This window comes from Abrus precatorius, unplaced genomic scaffold (assembly GCF_003935025.1).
Source record: "Abrus precatorius isolate BTA unplaced genomic scaffold, Abrus_2018 Scaffold7, whole genome shotgun sequence".
Classification (NCBI taxonomy): domain Eukaryota; kingdom Viridiplantae; phylum Streptophyta; class Magnoliopsida; order Fabales; family Fabaceae; genus Abrus; species Abrus precatorius.
The window spans coordinates 36,317,235-36,332,247 of NW_020874417.1; the positions used below are offsets into that span (position 1 = coordinate 36,317,235).

Here is a 15,013-nt window from a genome sequence, read left to right on the forward strand (position 1 = left end):
TCAAGTGTGATTTTATAAATAAATGTTTTTTTAAAAGAAAAAAAAAACGTTATAATGTTGATTATTAAGAATAAAATTTCCAATTTTCGATTTAAGCTAAAAAATAACTTCTCAAATAAAAAGTGCACATCTCAATAAAAATATATATTTAGATTAATTTGTGGACTTATTTAATTCCCTTCAAAAATTTAAAATTAATTTTGTTGATTTTTTTAAAAAACTTTTTTACTGCATATATCCTTAATTTTTAAAAGGTTGCTTATTTTTCACTTCAAAACACCGAAATTCACTTTAAATATAAATTATTGTTCTGATAATCATTTGTAGTTTACCCATATTTACATATCTTGTTTTTCTGTATTAATAAAAATAAATAGTTTATACTAAAATTTATTTATAAAAATTGTGAAAAAAATAATTAATTTTTTACTACATTGTTTTTCTTAACATTTTTTAATAAGTTTTATATTGTGTAAAATATTATTTAAAATAAAAAATAAATGAAAGAAGATTGACAAACCCTCAGTAGACCCCCAGCTGGTTTTTTATAGTAAGATCCGCACTTTTCCCCTTTTATTAACTTTGAAGTATCTTAAACTAGGAAAATAATGTTTTCTCTATTAAATATTTTTCTTCTTAAATTATTTTATCCAAACAAGGTTTGAAAAAAATTATTTAAGTATATAATTGTACTAAAAATCCGACCTTTTTAAAAAACAATAATATACAGTTATTTATATTCATATACGTCGAATGAATTTATTTAATAAAATACTGTGTTTTACTATATGTAAATCATAAATTTATTTAAACTCATAAAATTATTTTTTAACGTATTTAAATGGATAAAACTATTACAAATGAAAATTTTTTATTTTATTTTTTTATAATCAAAGAAGTTAAAAAGTTCAAAAACTAAAAACTTACATAGGTCTTCAAGTCCAAATTCTTAAATAATCTAAACTCAATAATGGACAAATGGACAGAGAAATCTCATCAAAACAGCAAAAATGGACACTATCAGTATATTAATTGACTTCCCTCAAAATGTGGCTAAGTAAATAAAAAATATACATTTAAAAAAATTCTTAAATGTTCTTAATAAAAAATAATAATAATAAAGAATAATTATAGCACTGAAGTTTTAAAACTAAGGATAAAAATTTCTTAGAATCAGTTTAAACCAAAATCATGCATATATTTGCCTAAATTACAAGCTATAGTCCTAATAAAATTTTCCAAAGCCCAGTTTAAAAGGAATAAGGAAGCCTATTATAACTACGTTATTATATTTGAATTTAAGATAACGAGTTAAACTAAAATATTATTTAATTAATTAATCTACATATTTAGCAATATGTTGTTTTAATTAAAAAATATTTTATATTTATTTATTTAAAATTATCAAAATTTATCCTAAAAATTTAGAAAGTCATATGCTTGTAGATTATTATTTTTTTGTTATAAAATTTTCTATTTTCTGATTTATTATTATTATTATTATTTAAATACATATGTAACTTGTCAGATATATATGTTATAACTTATATTATAATGAAGGTAGGTTAGGCCAATGAATTAATTTATATAATTTTAGTATTTAATCAAAAATATTTTTAAATGTGTATTTGATAATACATTTTAGAAAATTGAAAAATATATTAAAATTGAATTTTTTTAAACCAAAAATAAATATTTAATGTTTATTTTTTAAAATAATGTAGAAATATCTAATAGAATATATTCAATGTTTCTTAACATATAAAATGGATATATACTAAAATTTTAATTTTTTGAGAAGAAGTTATTACATAAAAGATTATAAATATATTTTTTAATATATATATATATATATATATATATATATATTAAATGCTTATAATCAACTGTAATATTAAAATCTTCGATGATGATAATAATAATAATAATATAATTATTATTAAAAAATTATCATAAACATATTTATGTAAAGATGACTATTAAAAAGACTTTTATTTAGGAATTATAGTTGAAATATATATAAAGAGACACGAAAATAAAAATGTTTTATTTAAAACATAATTCTAAAGAATTTTATAGTTTATTCTTATAATTATTTCAATTATTAAATATGGAAAATATTTAATATATTTTATATTTCTAAGATAATAATTACATAATTTTATATATTTTTATTTATTTTATAAAATAAGTTTTAGACATCATAATGAAATATAAATATCTAATAATAGCAATAAGTTTTATTTTAAAATATATTTGTTATTCATTTCTTTCTTCTATGTAATAAATATTTTAATTTTATAAATAATATTACATTCAAGAATCTGTTTGTTATAACTCATATTTGAGTAAATTTTAAATTTTGTTATAACTGTATTAGTGATGGAATTGTTTTAAATAAAAGTTATTTAATTAAAAAAGACAATAAATAAACAAGGAAAATAAAGGCACTCACATAATTTGATAGTTAAATTAAAATAAAAACATAAAGTTAACAAAATAAATACAATAATGGAAAGATTATTAAAAGGAGAAGAAGGACCATATGAAATGAGGCAAAATGAGATGAGGTAATGATTGAAAAGAATTATGAATTTGTTCCTCAATTAAATACGAGAAAGGACGAAACCAAAAAAGCAACGTGTCATCCTTGGCACCTGACACCACGTAGGTATGGCTCTTTTTTTTTTTTTATTATTATTTTCATTTTTCCACCTGAGAAAATTGTTAAAATGCAGTTACTCATCAAATCAAAGTCGAAAGTGGAAATTCGAAATGATTTTACTTATTTATTTTTTGAATTAAAAAAATAGAGATTTAATAATTTTCGGTTTTGTTAAATTTTTTGGTCCAATAGATCCGTGTTCCTCACCCACTGTCTCTGCCTCCCTCACATCTCTGTCTCGCTTCAGATCACGAGCGTCGAAATCGTTTCATTGGTATGTTTTTCTCTCTTCCGATCCATTTTCTCATTCCTCTCGCTTCGATCTTACAATCACTATTCAATTCTGCGTTTCTCGATCTCTCTGTTATGCCGTTTCGACCAAATCTTTGAGTATCGTATTTCCTTCGTTTATTACAAGGTTTGAGTAATATATGAATGAAAACTAGCTCGTAGTTCGTCCACTTACCAACTGGAATAAGGCTATAGATATAGTGCTTTCAAATTTTAAGATTAATATCATATCATTGGTGTTGTTTGTGAATCTGTATATTTTATTTTTTCTGAGTTCAGCCACTTAGTTCAGTAGCGATTGACTCGGATCAAGCCATACTTTTTTCCTCCCCCCTTCTATTATTATTTTTTTGGCTTATTAATGAAGTGCAATTTGGACGGGTTCAAGTTGGATTATACATTAAGTGTTGTTTTTATCGCTAAAGTAGACATATGAATTAATGTTCTGAAAATTAGATTCTTAATTGTTTGTTTGAGACAACAATCTTTTGAGAATTCTGTGGCGATGCACTAATCTTTCAGGGATATTTTTTTTGTGAGTGAATTAACTTGTTTTGGGTTGTGTTTTTGGTGTTTGCTTTGTCTTAATTATTGACGAAGGCAGTGCCGTTTTAGCATTGCTTCTTATTTGTGTTTTTGCTGTGGCATGTATTGACTTTTGTACGATTCTTCTTTTGTCTGCTTGTTTGAAGTTCCAAAATGGGTGTGGCTCAGAAGACTCAAGATACGGAGGAGGGTACCTTGGAGATAGGAATGGGTACGTGTCGTATTGGTCTACCTGTCTTAATTTTCTACTATGATTAGATTCCCTATGGGTCTGTATAACCCAGTTATTGATAAATGAAGAAAGGATGTTTAATGCTTGCCATTATGCACGAAAGAGAATTTAGTAGCAAGACTAGTAGACTACTGGGTTGACACCTGATCAATCAACATTGATAACTTGTGTGGTATACATTCTGTTATTATTCAGTTTCACCCTAAATTGTTTGTTTGTTAATTAATGTTGCAGAATACAGAACTGTATCTGGAGTTGCTGGACCATTGGTCATTCTTGATAAAGTTAAGGTAATGCAAGTCTGCTTGCTGATATTCTTATTGAATATTTTGGTATTTTGATTTTTCTCAATGAGAATGTCCTTCCTTCTGGTGTGACTAAAGTTTATACTGATCAAATGCATCAGGGACCCAAATATCAAGAGATTGTTAATATTCGTTTAGGAGATGGAACTACACGGCGTGGACAAGTTCTGGAGGTTGATGGTGAAAAGGCTGTTATTCAGGTTAGAGCTTAAAGCATACACAAATCACCTTCTGTACTTCTTGTCATTGAGTTGATGACTTCAATGTTTATGTGTTTATTTTTTTTATGCATAACCAAAACATTATAAAATTCCCCTGTCCTCTGAATTGTGAGTAGTTTTGCAGTGACTAGAACTCGAGGCTTCCACTAAGTGGGGATGTAGCTGCCATGACTTTTAATTGCAAATAATTTTGTCACTATTTAATTTTGCCATTCTGTTAGCCCCATTGATAGTGGTTAAAGTTTATTCACCATTTTTTTATTGTTGGCCAGGTATTTGAAGGTACATCTGGGATTGACAACAAATTTACAACTGTGCAATTTACTGGAGAGGTATAAACTTTGTTATTACTATTCGCTATGTTGAAAAGTATATGTTAAATAATATGTGCAAATTTAATTGATTTTTTCCCCATGAAAATATCAGTTGTTTGGTTATTGTCTCAGTAACATTGAAATTTCAATTTCATCCTTACAAATTAGTCATGAATTAATTCTTGAATTGAAGCTAAAATTCTTCCTTTAATTTTTTTCTTTGACTTTCTTGTACATGTTACTTTTTTTTGTCTTAGAATCAGTTAATTCTGCCTTTGACTTCCTCCTTTCCTGTCTTCTTCTTATGTTCTCAGGTGTTAAAAACTCCTGTCTCACTGGACATGCTTGGGCGCATATTTAATGGTTCTGGAAAACCAATTGATAATGGTCCTCCTATTTTACCTGAGGCTTATTTAGATATATCAGGTATTTTAAGTTCTTCAGCAGTTTTCTTCAACTGTATGTTGATGTGTGATTTTTTTTTTCTAATATTTTTCCAATAATTCAGGAAGTTCCATCAATCCAAGCGAGAGAACCTATCCTGAGGAGATGATACAGACTGGAATTTCTACGATTGATGTCATGAATTCTATTGCTAGAGGGCAAAAGATCCCTCTATTCTCAGCAGCTGGTCTTCCCCATAATGAAATTGCTGCACAGATATGTCGACAGGCTGGCTTAGTGAAGCGATTAGAGAAGTCTGATAATCTTCTTGAGGTAGAGCTTATTTACTGTAGTGCATTTCATCGAAAGTGTTAAATGCTTTTTAATTATGACTTTTTGGAAATTGGTAGTTATTTGTGTTCCATTTGGATATTCCTTATTATTACTATTAAGGATAGGAAAAGAAATATTATTGGATATGGCTGGGAAAATACAAAAAGGATAGGGTATCCTCCATAAGAAACTACAAAGCTGAATGAAGACTAAACGTAAAATCACCTGCAGGAAAGTAGTCAAATCACAAAACAAAATGCATTTTACATAAAATAATACTATTCCCTATGACTATCTTTCCAGTTGATACTTTTACTCCCACAATTCCCCATGGCACATTAATCACCATCACTGTTTTGAACAACAGTCATATAAGCAGACAAAATTAATTTTGAGGTGACCTCACTTGTTTTATTGCTTACAAATCTATTGCTACTTATTGCCTTAAGATTAATAAGTCATTTTTTTTTCTTAATCATTTACTTAAACTCATTACTTCTGTAATTTCTATATAATAAAAGTGATTTTTCTCACAAATCTAATGTTATGCAGGGTGGAGAAGAAGACAATTTTGCTATTGTATTTGCAGCTATGGGAGTTAACATGGAGACTGCACAGTTTTTCAAACGAGACTTTGAGGAGAACGGTTCAATGGAGAGAGTGACTCTTTTCCTTAATTTGGTTAGTTTATAAATTAACATCTGTATACAAGTATTCTTTTATTCCCGCTAGTCTGTTTTTTCACCATCCCAATATCCTTTCAATTATTATGTTGAGTAGTTTACAAGTCAAAGAAAATAAAGCCCTTATATCAGTATTGTCTTTTGATACATGCTTGGAACTTACTGAATGATGAGTTTTTTTGTTTATTGTTCATTATTCATTTTTCTTCAGAGTGTGAATATTATGATCCAATCTATTCATTACAAAAAAATTCTCACATTTTGCTTGTCTTTAATTTTAATCTAACATGGTGATTGATAAATATGTATGTAGTGGTAATATGTCCATGATCAATACCAAACTAATTTTTGGCATGTTGATATGGACTGAGTGCATATTTTCTAGGATATACCAGGTGGTGAAGATTTAAATGATTGTTTAGTAGAGTGGTTTTTTCTTACTGAAAAATGTATGACTTTCAAAAATTTAAAATGAATTATCATATTGTATTTGAAGAACACAAAGTGATACATTGAGAATGACTTTCATATTTTAAAATACCTTGATGAAGCTAATCCATAAAGTGTTTCTTCTCTTGATACTGTGATTTACTGCAGGCAAATGATCCTACAATTGAGCGTATTATCACTCCTCGTATTGCCCTTACTACTGCTGAATATTTGGCTTATGAATGTGGCAAGCATGTTCTTGTGATTCTCACAGATATGAGTTCTTATGCAGATGCACTTCGTGAGGTAATATACCTTCAACTGTAATATTTGGAAACAGAAGCAATGAAGAAAAAGTGAGAGATGAGAAACCTTTTTATAGCCTTATCCCTTTTGTGATATATATATTTTCTGTTTGTGCACAACAGTTTTGGAGGCTTTAATAATAATAATAATTAAAAATTGACATTCCTAGAGTAGTGGAGTATGAGAAATAACTGAAATATCTCTAAAACAGTTTGCAAAACTCTAGCTATCAATCACCTCTTGATCTTACAGGTATCTGCAGCCCGAGAGGAAGTGCCAGGAAGACGTGGTTATCCTGGTTATATGTACACAGATCTTGCAACAATTTATGAACGTGCTGGAAGAATTGAGGGACGTAAAGGCTCTATTACACAAATTCCAATTCTAACCATGCCAAACGATGGTAATGTAATTTATCAGTTCATTAGCTACCTTGCACAATGCTTTCTTAATGCTTAGTGATCATATTTTGAACTTCTTCTCTACAGATATTACGCATCCGACTCCTGATCTAACAGGATATATCACTGAGGGGCAGATATACATCGACAGACAGTTGTATAATAGACAGGTGGGTTACGTTGAAGCTTTCAGCCGTAATGAATATTGCACACCACACTGTATTGGATACTGGATTTTAATTACAAGAGAAAATTGGTGCAAAATACATCCTAACATCGATGTGATATTACTATAAGAATAGTGAATTGTTGGTAAATAGTTCAATGGAAATTAGTGTTCTGTATTGAAATGTTTTGGTTTTTATCTTCTCATGGCTTTAACTGCTACAGGTTTGAAATGTGTTGGTTTTTATTTCCTTTGACACGTGAAGGTAGAATGCTGTGAAACATGTCACCAGTTAGATTGTAGTAGATTTTTGTCATAAATCAGTCAAAATGATGTATTTAAGTTGGTATCCAGTCAGTCATAGTCACCTGGTGGTAAATTGCTTACATTTAATATTTGATTAACTATGTGGATTTAATATTGAGACTAAGTAAACATTTTAATTCTTTTTAACTGAGCAGATATACCCACCAATCAATGTCCTTCCATCACTATCTCGATTGATGAAGGTAAGGTTAATCATATTTGATTGATTCAAGCTGTCGTCCAGTAAAATTCTGTTTCTTAAATAAAAGCAAGTTAAGCAGCTCACACTCTAATGATGCATCATCGGTCACCTCTGCAGAGTGCTATTGGTGAGGGAATGACAAGAAGGGATCATGCCGATGTGTCCAACCAGGTTTAATCTTGTTTGTTCATCGTATAGTTATTTTTCTGTTCACAAACTATCTATCTCATTCATGTTATTTTGTTTCTTTTCAGCTCTATGCAAATTATGCTATTGGAAAGGATGTCCAAGCAATGAAAGCAGTGGTTGGAGAAGAAGCACTTTCATCCGAGGATCTGGTCTCTAATAATTTTCTCTCGTAACTATATTTTGTTTCAATAAGTGAAATTGCCCTCATAATGGTATTAATGAATCTCTTTTCCCCTTTTTATTAACAGTTGTATCTGGAATTTTTGGACAAGTTTGAGAGGAAGTTTGTCTCCCAGGGAGCTTATGACACCCGCAATATATTCCAGTCACTAGATCTTGCATGGACTTTGCTCCGGATTTTCCCTCGTGAACTTCTTCATCGTATACCTGCCAAGACTCTTGACCAGTATTACAGTCGAGATGCTGGTAATTGATGATTAGGCAAGCAAGTTCATACACCTTGGTCCCCTGCTCAATCAGTGCCTAACGTCATCAGCAATTATTTTGTTTTTGCTTTCTCCCCAAAAGTTCATATTTCTTCTATCCAGCATAAACATAATAAAGGATTGAGTCTGTTTGAGTGCCTCATTTTGAATCGGTCGGTTAGTCAGGCAAAAGACCCCGTAGATATTATGATTCCTAAGCCATTTTGTTCTTGAGGGGGAAATATTAGTTGTGTTAGTTTGGGATAGCATCAATTGCATTGAGGGATGTTCCCTGCTGTTGGAATTTGTGGAGACTGCTTTCCCAATGTATGTTGCTTGTTTCATAATTTATTTATCTTGTAGTAATTTGATTGTTTAGGACACTTATAATAAGGATAGTCTTTTGGACACTTCCTTGATGTATTTATCTGCTTTATTCTATTAATAATTCAAACAGACTTTTATAGTCTGGGAAACTGGCAGTATTTGCATTTGTCACTATCGTTGTAGGGCCAAGCTCCAAACCATTATTCTGAGTATCAGTCTTCTCATCTCTCCATCGTGCTAGGTCAATCAAGTTATTCGACATTATGCGGGAAGCAATCAGTTATGTTTTGCTGACTATCTTGCTAAGATTGGACTCATTGATGATGCATCTCTGGCTATTTGAAATGATCCACATGCGAGCATCATTCCCTGCTTTTGGCAGATTCAATGATGTCGTCCACACTCCCTCCTTTTGTGAACAAGAATTGGGTGTTCCTTTTCTTCTCTACTTTTGTTCCTGACTTGTTTTCATCCTTGAATTTCCAATTAAATCCTAACTACTTTGAAAAGGGGCAAAATAAATAAATGAAAGTATATTTTTAACCTTAAATTGTCAGCATTTACTTGAGATCGTATAAAAAATCGGAATAGAAGATTCGATTTATGTTTCAATGTTTTTTTTTTATTTGATATGACTCCATTATACGAGATAAGATTTGGTATAATTTGACTTCGATATGATAAGATTTCATATTTGTTTAATTGTTTTGTATAAATAAATATAATTAAAAAATTGTCTCTTGACAGCTCGTTTTTTACTTTAATAGAATGGAAAGAAAGAAATGAGATTCAGATTTTTTAAAAATGTTTACATAATTTATTGAATATTTTAAAGGCTATCGCTTAACGGTACGGCTTTTTTTTTCTTTTCGAACGAATAATTCACGAGTTAATGCAAAAAATATATATTTGATAAAATGTTATTTAAAAAGTGGAAGAAAATTTGAGAAATAATGAAAATTATTAAATCTTTAACATTTTAATGTTTTACTAATTATTTTATTTTAATTCACATTTTTTATTTTCAAATTGTGGAGTAAAAGAAAGATATACAATATTAAAAGTTTAATTTAAATACACTTTTAGAATAAAAAATTACACCATAACTTAATTAGGAATTATCATATCAATAAAAAATATTAATTTCTATAATAATTAATATAAAAATTATATTATCAATATATTCTAATTTATTGATAGTATAAAAGTTATACTGATAATGTATTAAAATTAAATTTATAATATTATTATCATATAAATTAATTTTTAAATAAAAGAATATTAAATAAAATTTTGTTAAATTTGGGAATTATAAATATACCTATGTGCATCGGTTCAAAAGGATAAAAAAATCTATATAGATATATATATATATATAATTACTCTTAGCTTTTAAAATTAATTTAATTATTTAGAAGTATTAAATTTTTATTAAAAAGTAAATTTATTGCATTAAAACTACAAAAATATAATAATTTAAAAAAAATAAAATTTACTATTTTTCCCCTTTTCATATTTTTATTACCGAAAGCAGATGTTTTCAAGATTGCGTATATATATATATATATATATATATATATATATTTTTTTTTTTTTTGGTGGAGTTCTTGTTTTCTTTTTGGTGAGTTAAGGATTGTCTTCAAGAATATTCCTTTTGTCTTAATTATAATATATATTATCACACCTTAAAAGCTGTAACACTTGGATTATACAAAAAATCATACATTTCTTATAGTCGTGGCGACGAACGCATCCTGTCTCGGAAGAGGGTTAGGGTTTTGAGGCCTCCATATCCTACGCCGGAGAATGGACGTAGAAATCGATCACTATACGGTGCTAGGCCTCCCTTCCGGCGAAGAAGGTGCCAACCTCACAGAGAAAGACATAAACAAAGCCTACAAATCAAAGGCTCTCGAATTGCACCCCGACAAAAGACCCGATGATCCCAACGCTGCCTCCAACTTCCAACAGCTTCGCACCTCTTACGACATCCTCAAAGATCCCAAAGCTCGCAAGTTGTTCGATGACCTCTTGCGCGTCAAGCGCGACCGCGAGCTCCGCCAATCCCACCGCGACGGAAAACGCCGCAAAATGGTCTCCGACCTTGAACAGAGAGAGCGCGACGCCACAGCCCCCGATCCCTCCGTCAAGGAGCGCGAAGAAGAAGCCAGAATCGCCAGGCAACTCAAGGAAGAGATTGCTCGAATTAGGGCTATGCATGCCAAAAAATCGCCGCCTCCTCCTTCGGATGCCAAGAAAGAGAGCGCCGCCGCCACCGCCGCCACCGCCGGAGGTGGTTCGGTGGATCAAGAAAAGGTTCTGAAGGTTTCTTGGGAGAAGGTCGGTGAGGATTATTCGGCGGATATGTTGAGGGAATTGTTTTCAAAGTTCGGTGAAGTGGAAGATGTTGTGATCAAGGGGAGTAAGAAGAGGGGTTCTGCTTTGGTTGTTATGGCTACTAAAGATGGAGCTGTGAGTTTGATTGATTCCTTCGTATGTTGATGATTGTTTTTGCTGCGTAGTTTGCTAATTTGTGATTGTGGGTTTATGCAGGTTGCTGCCACAGGAAGTGTGATTGGTCACCTTGCTAATCCGTTACTGGTTTTGCCTCTTAAGCCCGCAATGGCCGCGGATTCTTCGACTGCTTCGAAGACGGTTGAAACTGAGAGGATGAGTAATCTGGTCGGGGCTGGGTATCAGGCTTTTGAGGATTCTGTTCTGAAGAAACTGCAAAAGGTCTGCCATTGACTTCTGCATTTTTTACATTTGATTTTTTTTTTAAGCTGCTTTGTTGTTTCTTGATTGAGTTAATGGATCATGTTATTGAACTTAAGCTGGTCTTGAATCTTAATACTGTATTTCTTCCTGTACTTTTGTGCAGTAGCATTTTGATTTAAATTACGTCATGAGGCATGTATTATGTGGTGAAAGTATCGTTTTGATAATGTTGTTTGTTCTACTTGCATCTCTTCTGCTAGTTGTATTATGAAAATGCATCTTGTGTGGGCTACTGTTACAAATCTTCTAATGGGTTTAATTTAATTTAGACACAGTGTCAAGGTAAGAAAGTGTAAGAAAGCTTTTAGCTGTCATTTATTTAGGTGTGTTTTGAAACTAATAAATGATATGGCTTAATAATCCAATATATGGAGTGCGCGCGCTTTGTTTTAATTGAATTCAGTGAGAGGTTATTGATCTACTTATTACTGATGTGACAAAGTAACTGATGCTTACGGTTATATTAGTGACAAGTTGGTTTTGAATGTGTTTCCTTCAATTTTGTATGAATAAACTTCTCTTCTCTGTATTATGTCTTCCAGTGTTTCACAATGGCCTTCTATAACATTTGTCATGCTATATCTTACCTATTTTCTTTCTTAACTTATGTATCTGTGTGTAGGCTGCAGAAAAGCAGAGATAAATGCTGTCAGATGTTGAGCATAAGATTGGATTATTTGGCATGGTCATCTCCCGATTCTAATTTTTAGGTACTGAAATTATCATTGTCACCTTTAATGATCTATCAGTAGTGTTTTGTCATTCAGAATCTTTGTATCAGGATATGCTAATTGAGGAGTATTATAACCATGAACCTATATTCGGTGTTGTGCTGTATTATATATATTATTGCTATTCTTTTGTAATTCCAGGCATTACATTTGTTGCCTGGTTTATCAAGCATACAATCGGTGCTTGTGCTTATGGAAACCTTAATATAATGTTAACCTCTCATTTTCCTTCTTGATTGTGGGGAAGGTGAGCTGGGTGAGACCATGAGGCTTGTATACAAATTTTGTTTTGCCTGTTCCTGTCATTGTTAAGCACAGAGGAAACAAGAAGGGCTAACAAGTAGCAAATAACAAGCATTATATTTGCTACTAACTGGTCTTGAGCTGATTTTTTCTGCTTGATTGATTCTCAGGAATCTGCAACCTGTGGGTAAATAATTCAAGGGAATTTCTTTTTGATGAAAACCATAAACTGAAAATTGAATCAGTTATGGTTTTTGTATCATCTTGGGTCTTTGCCAAATACTGTTGGGCTATGAACGGAGAAGGAGAAAGCAAGTGCTAGCAGATGGAAAGCCAGAGACCAATGATTCCCATGATTGCTTGAAATTTGTATGCTTGTCTCAATCAAGTCCTGTGTGTCGGCTTATCCGTTTGGAATTCATTTTGCTGTCTTTATGTACACATCGAGTAAATGGAAATGGAACTCTGATGAAGTCCAAATTCTAAGAATATATACATTTTTGCCAAAGCGTACTCTCAACGCGGTGGACGAAGCATTATTCAGTGCAATTACGATAGTAGGTGGCCTTGGACTTGGTCACAGAAGAATTCCTATTATGATGCTTCTTTTTTAGTACTCCATGTTTGCATGAACAATAAATAAGTTGTATAAAAGGCTATATAGCTTCAGAACGTGGTGTCAAGTATCGAAGCTGTAAAATGGGTGTGATCATCACCACTCGTTGTTGTTCTATCAATTATTATATGCAAAACTTAAGAAGTGTCATTTATTCTAGTCATTACTAAAACTGTGCAGAGTTATTATTTTTATGGTTACATGTCAAATAGTCCATGAATTAAAAGGTGAGAGACAAACCTGAAAGTTGCAACACCAAACCGATAACCTTCCAAACCTGGAAACTGAAGCAAAGACAGACACATCGAAGTACAGCTACAATTATACCTTGGTCGACGTATCATGCCATTTACATAAACGTACATATCTTCCAGGTCTTGCTACTGAGCAGTAACAAGTAATACGACCATGTTTGATTCAAGCATTTATAAAAAGCTGAACGGGACCTGTGAACTAATCAGGTAAATAGTTAATTCAATTTAGAAAAATGGCTGGTTATAAAATCTGTGGAGAATTAATATGTAGATTTTCATTCCAAATGGTGAACCAATTTGTTCTGTTTTTATTTGTACATAATTTGATGGTCTAATGAAAAAAATATTTTTTTTATCAAACAAAAGGCTTAATGCTAAATCATAGTCATGCATAAATTCTTATTTTTAGCTTTTCATTAATTTTTTTCAGTCTTACACATGTCCTAATAAATTCATTTGATATTATGTTGAAATTCCATCTAATATGATTTTGTGTCGACCTGTTATTTAATATAATTTTTTTCCTGATCAATTCGATTTGTGAATTGCTGATTTTTTTCTCCCGAGTTTTCAATAATCGCTCTGATTCAATAAAATGTCAAGGCTTGACAAAAGTGGACTAAACAATTATGTGAGACTTTTAAATTTTGTTTGAGAGTTTGAAGGGAGAGAAAAAAAATATTGAAAATGAAAAGAGAAGAAAGAGGAAAGAAAGGTTAAACTACTTGAGAAAGGTAATTGAGAGTTTAATATGTAAATTATCTTATTATTTTTTTTATATTTTTTATTCATATATATTTTTTAATTTTTTTTAGATATAAAAAGTTAGTTTTTTAAAAATATTTTTAAAATTTATATATCTATTTTTTATAATTTAAAAAAATTCTCACTTTAAAAATTAAGAGTTCAAAGATTTTTTTTTTAAATTTTCTTACTATTTTAACTCTAAATTATATTCAATATTTAATTTAACAAATAAAAATAATAAATTCTATTCTATAAGTCACTAACATTTTTTAAAATGAGAGAATTAAATAAAAAGTTAAGAAGTTAATAAATTTCTTTAACCTTTTTTTTCGTATTTAATTAATTTTTAAATAAAAAATAGTGATTATTAACGCTTTTCCTTTTCTCCGTGAAATCTAAATAAAGTTTAACTTGATTAATGACAAATATATTTTTAGTTGAATCATACTAAAAAACTAGGAGAAAAGTGAAATTATTAGAGAGTGTTAGCAAAAAAAATATAATTTTTAATCATGTAATTACTAACATTAAAAGGGTGAATTAACAGTTATTTTGAATAGCCAATGGGTATATACTAAATTTACCAAGATCCATAATGGGAGACTAGCAAAATGAATTTGCCCAACTATAAGGAAACTACGTTGTATGACACTAAAGTAGGTTATGATGGACGAGTAATGAATGCTTAAAATTTGAGTAGGAAATTACCATCATCCCCAAGTCATTGCTTAAGGGCATAAAACATGATTAGTTTGTATTAGATTTGATTTATTGCTTCCCCCAACACAGCAAGACCAAAGCAGTATGGGTTGAAAGCATTGGAAAGTACACGTTGAAGACCATACCATCTACAATTGCAGGCAGATCGGGTAGTCAATGAGTCCCACGAGGGTTGGGTTTATTTTTGTATCTTGAAGCT

At 30.6% G+C, this 15,013-nt stretch overlaps 2 protein-coding genes across 4 annotated transcripts; both read left to right on the top strand.

The window, feature by feature from the left end:
• The first annotated feature begins 2,713 nt into the window (after positions 1-2,713).
• LOC113873583 (V-type proton ATPase subunit B 1) lies at positions 2,714-9,264 on the top strand. Of its 2 annotated transcripts, none has more exons than XM_027511765.1 (15): positions 2,714-2,939; positions 3,649-3,713; positions 3,969-4,024; positions 4,141-4,239; positions 4,533-4,592; positions 4,889-5,000; positions 5,083-5,291; positions 5,844-5,972; positions 6,572-6,709; positions 6,962-7,112; positions 7,198-7,280; positions 7,738-7,785; positions 7,902-7,955; positions 8,039-8,122; positions 8,222-9,264. In XM_027511765.1, the coding sequence occupies exons 2-15, from the start codon at positions 3,656-3,658 to the stop codon at positions 8,405-8,407; spliced, it is 1,467 nt and encodes a 488-aa protein (XP_027367566.1). In that variant the 5' UTR covers positions 2,714-2,939; positions 3,649-3,655; the 3' UTR covers positions 8,408-9,264. The 2 variants fall into 2 exon arrangements, with proteins under 2 accessions (XP_027367566.1, XP_027367567.1); XM_027511766.1 differs by lacking the exon at positions 2,714-2,939 and adding an exon at positions 2,949-3,083 and having other exon boundaries at positions 8,222-9,089.
• Positions 9,265-10,428: 1,164 nt separating this feature from the next.
• Positions 10,429-13,255, top strand: LOC113872847 (dnaJ homolog subfamily C member 17). Of its 2 annotated transcripts, XR_003505916.1 has the most exons (4): positions 10,456-11,197; positions 11,279-11,461; positions 12,126-12,213; positions 12,648-13,255. XR_003505916.1 is itself a non-coding variant. In XM_027510697.1 (3 exons), exons 1-3 carry the CDS (start codon positions 10,532-10,534, stop codon positions 12,144-12,146), a joined length of 870 nt encoding a protein of 289 aa, XP_027366498.1. In that variant the 5' UTR covers positions 10,429-10,531; the 3' UTR covers positions 12,147-13,253. The 2 variants fall into 2 exon arrangements, 1 of the variants encoding a protein (XP_027366498.1); XM_027510697.1 differs by having other exon boundaries at positions 10,429-11,197; positions 12,126-13,253.
• The last annotated feature ends 1,758 nt before the right edge of the window (positions 13,256-15,013 follow it).